The following is a 9,841-nucleotide window of genomic DNA, read 5'->3' as shown; positions in this document are numbered from 1 at the left end:
ACATTTTCTGCCTGTAAATAAAGATGCTGAAAACAGGCAGCAACTATACGATGTCCACGAACCCGGCGTTGGAAAAGATCGAGAATCCAAACAGAACACGTCAAGCAACAACTTTGCCGTTCGCGGGAAAAGCGAATGGCTTTCATGCCATTTTTTTTTCCGCACCAGAATCTCCTCCGAGAGGCCGCAGCAGCTACGAGGAGGTGACGACTGGCCAGCAAGGTGAAGGTGGCAACTGCAAACGCAAAAAAAAAGTGGGTGCAGTTTTTATCCGCACCAAAAAATCACACCAAACTGACCTAAAAGATCTCTTCAAATGCGGAGAAAAAGGACTGGGAAACCGAATTGGCACCCACGCCACGAACACCAACCGCGCAGAGCCAAGGAAGAGCGCTCTTGTTTGGTCATCAGCACCAACAGACGGCCGGCGGAAAGGATTTTGAAAAATGTTCACGAACAAGAGGAAAAAATTAACAGGACGGTGGGGATGCGAACCCGTCTCGCCGGCGTCGCTGTCCTTGCGCTTGATGAATCTCCTGCCGCCGCCGGCGAGCACGGCCTCCCACACGCCCATCGCCGTCACGGCCACCAACTCCGACGCGTCGGCGCGCCACCACGGCAGCTTCGTCATCTCGCTTAGCGTTTGCCCTCCACCGCCTCCCTCAGGGGATAGGGTGGGTGGATTGTTACCACTTGACAGACCCGTGGCCGCCGGCGAGACGCCGTCGACACGAGCACGATAAGGGATCGCCGGATTCGACTGAGCGACGGAGGAATCTCTCTCCGGTTCTTCCGTATTTGTAATTATATTGTCAATGCTTATTACATAACAGAGTTTGGAAATATAAGGACTTACGGCCGCTGTCTAAACCTAGTCCCACGTGTCATACAAACGCAAATACATAAATGACTTGACTACGCTTCTCCTCAACAAATACGCCTTCTTACTTCGCCTGTGTCTTCACTCTTGCGCGTCGCGGCCGCTAGATAGAAGGAGGGGGGATTGCAACCAGATGCCAAGCCAAGAACAGCAGCAGCACCACCACCGTGAAAACCCAAGCAGGAGGAGCCCAGGCGGAGGAGAGGCCGGCCAGGACGAGCGGGTAGGGGTACCTGCGCGGCGCGGGCGGGCGGGTGGTACGTGCCGTGCTTGCTATTTTAAGCGCGCGCCCTGCCTCGTTTTAGCCGGCCCGTTGTGCCGCCGTGGTGCGGCCCGCGGGCGAGTGATGGCGACGACGGGCGGGCTGAGTCGCAATCAAGGTGGCGCTTGCGAGGGGCCGGAGCCGGACAGCCGTAGTGCCCGTGTACTATCGTGGGCAAATGAGATTTGGCTCCGTATTTCCAGAAATGCTATATAATATATATGTGTTTTAGTATAAAAATAAACGTCAATCCTGAAGGAAGGTTAGTTTTAGAATTAAGAATGAGTACCAATTTTTCAGAAACCAGGAAAAAACTAAGAAAAAACTTTTATTAAATAAACCAAAGACTACATGCACTGATTCACGTACCGATCTCACCAAATACTCGGTAGTTAGGCCAATAGTCCATGGTCCCATTCGCTCGGAGGAATTCTGAACGAATCTGGATAAATTTGGAGAAATTTGTGAGAGAAAAACACTATTTCAGATAAAAAATCAGATTAAACCAGGTTTAAGGGCCACGCGAACAGGGCCTACGGGTGCACGTAGTACAAGTGACGCATTCAGTTGGGCGTACCCTGGCCGGAGAAAAGGGAAAGGCACCTCGAACCTTTTCGAATCCATGATCATAATTCAGACATCGTGCGCGATGACTTAGGGGGGTGTGAATCCGACAACTAAAATTTAGAAAGTGTGTCGGAAGAATGTTGTATAAGGTATTCGGATACTAATAAAAAAACAAATTACATAATCCGTTGGTACTCTACGAGACGAATTTTTAAGCCTAATTAATCTGTCATTAGCACATGTTTATTGTAGCAAAACATTGTCAAATCATGAACTAATTATGCTCAAAAGATTCGTCTCGCAAATTAGTTGCAAACTATGTAATTAGTTTCGTAATTAGTCTATATTTCATACTCCATGCATATGTCCAGACATCCGATGGGACAGCGACTAATATTTAGGAGGGACAACCAAACACCCCCGGGCTGTAGCTCGCATGTAGTGTGGTCGTAAATCGTAGCATAGGAGTGTAGACCTCGAGTATGATGAATTGGGCTGCCTATGCCTCGAGATCGCGGCTGGCTGTCGTAAAGCGTGACGTCGAGTAGTTTCTACGACAAAGGAGTAGATGAGCTTATGAGGTCCCCGCATACCTAGCTTTTCCATGTGGATGTGGACATCAGGAGCATCACTGTCTATATAGTTGGCCATACAGCCCGAGGCACGACGGCACGGCACGAAGCCCGCTTTTTTAGCCCGACACGAGCTCGGCACGGCCCGGTGACATGTGGGCCCGAGCTGGCCTGGCCCGAGGGAGCAGGCCGTGCCTGGACCGCTGCTCAGGCACGTGGGCTGGCACGGCACGGCCTGCTACAGTCGAGCGGCTCGCTGGCGGCCCGGCCTGCCTGCCGCGGTGCTGCCTCCCCCTCCTCATATGGCCCCACGCCCCCACCGCCCCACGCATCCCTCACCCATCCCCGCTGCCCGCTCCGCTCTCCAGCTCTCCCTCTCCCTCTCGGCCTCTCCGCTCTCCCTCACCGAGCTCAGGGCGCGGCGACGGCCCCTCCCCTCAGGACCGCGCGCACGGTGGCGCAGCGCGGCGGCCTCTTCCCGCGGCGGCCTCCCTTCTTCCTCGCAGGGTGGCCTCCTCCCCACGGATCTAGGCGCAGGGGCAGCATAGAGGCCTCCTCCCCACGGATCCGTACGCAGGGGCGGCGCAGAGGCCTCCTCCCCACGGATCCACACGTAGGGGCGGCGCAGAGGCCTCCTCCCCATGGATCCACGCGCAGGGGCGGCTCCCCCTTGGATCCGTGGGCAGGGGCGGCGTAGAGGCCTCCTCCCCACGGATCCACGCGCAGGGGCGGCGTAGAGTCCTCCTCCCCCTCGGATCCGTGCGCAGGGGCGGCACAGCGGCCTCCTCCCCCATGGATCCAGGCGCAGGCAGCGTGCCTCTCCTCCAAGGCTCCGAGCTCCCTCTCCCTCTCCTCATAGCCCTGTGATTTTTGTTGCTTTTTTCGATTTTTCTTACTGGAATGAGATGAACAAGCTTGAGCGTGCCATGGCCATTGGCGCTGCGGATCTGCCTTGAGGCCTCCTCCATGGCTCCATGCACCGCTGCCGCCACTGCACTCCTGTGCTGCCCCTCCTGTTCTTCCCTTTCCTCTCTCTGATGCCGCCGATGCGGCCGGCGGCCAACTCGACGCCGTCATCGCCTGCTGAAGCGGGCCTTGGGCTGGCCCGGCCTCCCTGACAGGTCGTGCTTACTGGGCCGGGCCGGCACGAAAAACAGGCCAGCAGGCCGTGCCTGGGCCATCGGCCAGGCACGGTGCCCGCCTCGGCACGGCCCGGGAGGCCCGGTGTGCCATGGCGGCCCGACCCCTATCGGGCCGTGCTTTCACGGGCCCGTGCTGTGCCGGGCCGGGCCGGCCCGTTGGCCATCTATAACTGTCTCATGGCCCGGAATGCACGGTGAGACGGTTTTTTGTGTTTTGTGTGTGTTTTTTTTTGTATATATATGGATTGAATGCTCGTGTAAACATTTGTGTACCGTCGGGGTAAATACGGCTAAAGACGAGGAACAACCAAACAAGAGCGAGAGACACCGGATTGCGGCCCATTGTCTTTCTGCATACAGCAGAGCCGAAAACATTTGGATTCACCAAATACACACAGACACCGTCTCTCCAACGCGGCATCAGCGTCGCCCGCCTCGCCATGAGACCCTAGCGTCCTGGAGCACAGCGGGCACCTGAACCTGACTTCCTTCTAGTTCTAGCCCACCACTGTCAGTAATCACGACGGGGATGCAGCGCGCAAGGATCATAAATCGTGGAGTATCTCAGATGAGTAGATGACAAAACACAGGAAGGTTATTCTGGCACAAAATAGTTACAGAGGTTCAGTGTCCAGATACGTGTGATTCTCCTACTCATCCCCATTGCTATATGCGGCCTAACAAGAACTTTACATTCATGACGGCTACTTCTTTTTACCAATGCTGCATCCATCTACAAACATACACACGACGAAGAACAATCTCCTGACAAGAGAAGATTGTGCTTCACAAATAATATTACAAGAACGAAAACAGAAGAGGTATAAGTGTATCTTGTTGGGCTGTTACCCAGACTGTACAACCTGGCAGCTCACTGCCGAACACCGTAGCCGACGCAGGTCCTTGGACGCAGCGGTAGAGCTGGAGGACGAGCGCCAATTGCATCTGTTCGACGCACAGACGGCAAAGCTCCATCCAAATCACTCATCTGCTGAGGAACTGAAGAATGAATATGTATGTTCCATTCCATCCACGCCACACGGAGTCCGGCAAGTCTGCATCTTTCTTTGTCTTTTTCATTCATCCCACTCTTCTTAACCTTTTTTTCCCGTATTTCAATTGCAGGCTCTGATGCATGCGATTGTTGTGCTCTCCAGTGATCTTGCCTATAACGCAACCTACAACAGATGAGCAGTTGAAGATTGCTAGGCTGACACTGGACGATAACAACCATCACATTCAAGGCTCAGTAGCTTCTAGTTTGGCTTAGTGGATCATAGTCATACGCTTCACCAGCCTTTATAAACCGTCCCTTGACCCTCTTCCTCACGTCTGCCCTAGCCTTGCGAGAGGCATATCTGATCTTCTTGTCAAACCTGTTGACCAAATTCATGAAAAGAAAGGTCAATTAGCAACTCTTGCAATGAAATACGATATCGAAACTAGAAATAAGAGGCCCAGAAGGTGGGAGACATTTCCTTAAAAAGATAGCCACGATCTATGAATGTTAAGCGCAGAATAACAGCAAGTAGATATTTAGATTGCTTACTTTCTTCTCTTCTTCTTCTCCTTGTATCGTGTGAGAGCGCTATCTCTGCTTCCTCCAGCAACTGAGCCTTCAGGACCAGGAGAATGCCAGGGTGGCTCACCCATGAGGAGCATTGGTGACACCCCACAGTCTTGGTGATCTCCAGCGCTGCTCTCACCAGTAAAACCAGATAAGGAATGGGATATACTAGATCTGACCTGCCTAACAGGAATACAAAGGCTGGAATCAGCCCTTGCCCCTGGGTTTGACATCCCACAATCAGCTGATACCACATTGCTACATTCTAGCTGCATAGTTTTGGGCTGCTGAAAACATAAAAAAATGTCCCAGAAATTTAGTAAAGCAACAACACTTGACCTATTTGTGTCTATAATAGTAATCACTGAGTTTAAAAAAAATAGAGTATGCTATGGATGGAAAATAAACTTAAAACTTTAAATGCCAAAATGTCCTGAACTCATACTTGATGAGTGAAATTAACAGAAACCATAAATAACAACTGAGGTAAGAAAATAACCTGGCCCTGGCTAACTAGGAGTAGATTGGGGAAGTAAGCACAGGAGCTCTCTTTCCCACAGGAAAAATTCAAATGAAAATATATACTTTGGCCATCCGGGTATGACAGTTATGTGCATTGACAGTGTAAGATACATGTTACCTAAAGTAATTTCATAGCATTTAGTTAGCATTGTTTGAAATGTTAAATTTTCATAGAAATTCCTTGCTGAATTGCCACCTTCTAGACTATGTTGATGTCCTAAATGTCACATATTTAGAATCACAGAGAGTATACAAGAAAAGTACATACCTCGTTGAAAAAAGGTGGTGTTTCCTTCGTTTCAAAGTAACTGTCAATTCCAGCGTCATCAAAGAGTTCCTCTGTTCGAATGTGAGAGGTACCAAATAGCTCTTCGTAGTTCTCGAATGTCAGGTCAGCATCATCCACACATAAGTCTTCATACATGCCATCATTGAACTTATCGTCATCTCTGGCATAAGGTACCTGAGAGATGTAACCAGCATCTGATAAGAATGCAACGATAACAGATCGTATTTTTCTTAAAAAAAGGACTGATGATAAACAAGATCCGAAATTCTGAACCGATGCAACCTGCAACTGTCCACTGACGCAAATGTATCTAAGAAGTTGTTATAGAAATGGAATTTTCATTGTAAAGAGAAGCTACTAGAGCACTAGCAGGGAAAAAAAGAGACATACAGTGTTAAATAGAGACAAATGGATCATCCCTAAGAAATAATTTTTGTGTACTATTTTCCTGAAGATCAACAGTAAATGATGTGCTGCTGCAAGACTGAAACAGTAACCAAGCTACATGACTATTATTATGATATATTCATATGAGAACGTTCTTTATTTTATATGTTTAAGTAACTTGTATGCCATAAGCAACAAGTCTTTTGACATGCAAAAACAAAGCACAATGTTCTCTTGGAGGAAAATATGAAAGGCACATAGCACCTTAGGCGTCACTGAAACTGGTCCAGCAGGCTGATCTGTGACTAGAGGCAGAACATCAAACCCATCTCCGGAAGAGGAGCCTATCAGAGGTTTAAGCTTGTCGGCTGAATCTGAATCGCTCATGAGTGTTGTGTTAGCTATTTCCAACAGTCTTTTATCATCTGAAGCACCATGATGATGAGTCACATCACTGTCATCAATTGTCATCATGCTTAGTCCATCCTCACAGTTGGGCTCAGCAGCTACAGTCGGGATATCCATAATAAATGACCAGATTCTCGAAAGCTCTGCTGATGATGGGCACCCTGAGTAACAATTTATGGCCTGCCTTTTATGCCCAGAAGCCCCTGATGCTGCATCATGCCCATTCCAATCACAGTTTTGGCAAAGTGATGCATTGTCCTCAAGACATCTGACTGATGCAGGCTGTGAACCACAACGATCACAAAGAAGGGTCCTTGTATGACGCCGAGACAGCGCATTAGCTGAATGAACATTACGGTCGCATGATAAGCATAATGATGCCGCATCTGATCTGCAGTAGATCATTGACCTTTGTTTCCCACAGAAATCACAAAGAGAAGCCATGATCCTGGACAGTATTTGAGAAATTCCACTCGCTGTTCAGTGCTTCCTACCAAATCCACCTTCGGGTGCAATGTTCAGCAGCTGAATCCCGTGGAATCCTATGTGATACTGCCATATAGAAGTAAACAGTCAGTAACAATACAGCAAACCTATAGTTATCTCTGACTGTTTCGCATAGAGACAAAATTTGGGTACTGAAAAAAACTTGGCAACTTTTCCACAGGCCATGCAAACAGACACCTGTTCTGTTCCACATCATAAAAAATATGCATCTACTTACATCCTGCCACGAGCTAGTGACAATCTTAGGATAACACAGAATCACTCCCTAATTTAGCTACATAGGACGCTTCCCCTCACAGAAAACTTGAGGTTTAGATATTCTTCCTAGATCCGGCGGCCAGGGCATTCGATAACTAGAAGTTCCAAAACAGAAGTACAGACATGTAATCTAGGGGGGACTTCCACCCAGAACAAACTTTAGTTTTTTTTTTCCTAAGAAACAGAACAAACTGTAATCTGAGACGGCTATTGGCAAAGCATATAATCTATGTAAAGCATAAGGGGGAAGGTAAGCAGAGTAAATTCAAAAGACCTTCGAATAGAATGACCATAATGCATTTGGTACCACCAAAAGATAGAGTGAATAGTCAACTTGGAGTCAAAGAAACGCTTATTGCAATTGGCATAAATGCTTTGAAGAAGTCAAATAGTCCTCTCATGCCAGCTAAGCTGCATATCAGCACATAGGCGTGAGAGCTAAATAGGATGAAGTGCAACTAAACTTTAGCGACCTCTAGTGCAAATGGCTCCCTAGTTATCATTTTAAGTGGCATACTGGCATGTTCATATTTTGGCATATCCAATGGAAACTTTCCATGCACATGGCCGGTAAGCGTGTACTAGCACAGCATAAGTTGACACATGCCAAACTTCCGTTATAACAACTACAGGTATTAAGCACCACTAACCCTCACTTTTTTTTTCTCTCTATCTATCTTGTCGCTTGCGCACCTATGCCAACTATGCGTGGAAACCAACGGACTTTCGGCGCCACTCAAACAAACACGGCAAATTTCGCTCAAAAACAGCAAACGAATAGTTGCGGCTAAGAACAGAAAGGAAAGCCAGGTACAAGCAAAGCGCGAATATACGATCACTATTCACGAGTCAGTAGGCAAAAGCAACCTTAAAAAAAATATATAAAAACATTTCCAGATGAATTGGCTGCAGATACAAGCAAAGCCACGGGGCTCCGGTGATTAGATGGGGGTAATCAAGTTTTGAGCAATTGAGTCCGCCTGCTCAAGGACAAAATCAAACAAACCAAGACCACTCACGTACGCTCTACGCAACACGGAATTAAAACGTGAAGTGTCCGCAAAGAGGAAAGAAAAAATACAGTTCTCCAACACACAGACACGTCGAACTCCCTGGAACTGGACACCGGCGGGCTAAGCAAGCGTACTCGAAATCGAACACTCAATCACCGATCGAAGAAGCAACACACTCCTCATCCAAATCCAAGCTACCCCTTGCAGGGACGGTACCGAATGTCCGAATCCAAGCATACAGAGAACGAACAGCTCGCGATGAAACAAACAACAGCCACAAAAAGCGCTCCGAATCCAAGCATACAGAGAACGCACAGCTCGCGATGAAACAAACAACAACCAGAAAGAGCGCTCACCGTATCGCGGCGGCGCTTCTCCACGGAGCTCGGATCCCACCCGCGCGGGCGCGGCCAAGGCGCGGAACCAACCACCCAACGGCGGGGCTGCGGGGGGCAGAGATCGAGGAGCTTTCGCTGTTGCCGCGCCGGTAGAGAAAACAACCTCCTTCAGCGAGAGGACTAGGAGGAGGTTTTGCCAACGCGTCGAGCAGGGGTCGGGGTCGGGTCGGGGGGGATAAGCGAGGCGAGGTGGGGGGAGGAGAATGGGATGGAACAGGTGTAGACTGGAGACGGGGGAGAACGCGAGGGGGGAAGGGGAAGGGGATGAGGGCGGGCGGGAGAGAGGGGCCCACCTCGTCGCCTATGTGGTGCGGCCGTGCGGGACCCGCGGAGAAAAGGCCGCGCTGCCGCGGTGCCCTTTTTGCGCTTTTCAGGGGCAGGGCCGTCATTTGCGCACAGGATAAGAGGCCGCTCCCGCGGGCGCCACGTGCGCTGCGCTTTTCGCCAAGTGGCAGTGGGCCGTTCCCGTTCTGGCGCTCCCTCTGACTGACCCTCTCCCTGCCGTTCCTGGTTTTCACTCGTTGCCGCTGACAGTTGGTGCCACGGCGGCCGCCAAGCGTCGACGCCCGGCGACGGCTGTCTGGCGGCGCCGGCGACCATGCATGATAGGGGTTCTGGAATCTGGATACGCGCGCGCACACGAACAACGTGAAAAAGGAAGCACTGCCGTATTTTTCTTCTCCCTTTTTTTTCACCCGGCAACTAATTTTGGAATAAGAATATAAGTGAATATTGCAGTGGCATCGCGAAGATGCTAAAACGGAGATGAGAACACTGCAGGCTGCAGCATCGGTTCAGCAGGCACCGTGGAAGATTCTTCCTATCCTAGAAACGAACTGTGGATGGGTAGCGTGAGACTTTCCAGGTCTCGTTTCGTCAGTCCCCACTCTACAATTTCGCTTACAAATCTGCCCCCGACGACCTGTGACCTGTGAGCTGAGCCATATCCAGGAGGAATCAACACGAGGGGGGAACAGAGATGAGAGGCCTTTATCCGGGTCCGGGCCCAGTGGAGCAGACAGCTGCGGAGCCTCGTGTCACGGCCAGCGACCAACCAAAGTGCATCGTC

General features: G+C 50.0%; 1 protein-coding gene across 2 annotated transcripts; it reads right to left on the bottom strand.

The window, feature by feature from the left end:
- Positions 1 to 4,000: 4,000 nt before the first annotated feature.
- Positions 4,001 to 8,981, bottom strand: LOC136464283 (zinc finger protein CONSTANS-LIKE 9-like). Of its 2 annotated transcripts, none has more exons than XM_066463250.1 (5): positions 8,731 to 8,981; positions 6,453 to 7,148; positions 5,781 to 5,975; positions 4,973 to 5,277; positions 4,001 to 4,799 (listed from the first exon to the last, which is right to left on the bottom strand). In XM_066463250.1, exons 2-5 carry the CDS (start codon positions 7,038 to 7,040, stop codon positions 4,670 to 4,672), a joined length of 1,218 nt encoding a protein of 405 aa, XP_066319347.1. In that variant the 5' UTR covers positions 7,041 to 7,148; positions 8,731 to 8,981; the 3' UTR covers positions 4,001 to 4,669. The 2 variants fall into 2 exon arrangements, with proteins under 2 accessions (XP_066319347.1, XP_066319348.1); XM_066463251.1 differs by having other exon boundaries at positions 4,973 to 5,274.
- Between the last annotated feature and the right edge of the window lie 860 nt (positions 8,982 to 9,841).

Source organism: Miscanthus floridulus, chromosome 7 (genome assembly GCF_019320115.1).
Source record: "Miscanthus floridulus cultivar M001 chromosome 7, ASM1932011v1, whole genome shotgun sequence".
Lineage (NCBI taxonomy): Eukaryota > Viridiplantae > Streptophyta > Magnoliopsida > Poales > Poaceae > Miscanthus > Miscanthus floridulus.
The sequence above is the reverse complement of the archived record's forward strand: the minus strand, read 5'-3'. Positions and strand labels throughout refer to the sequence as shown.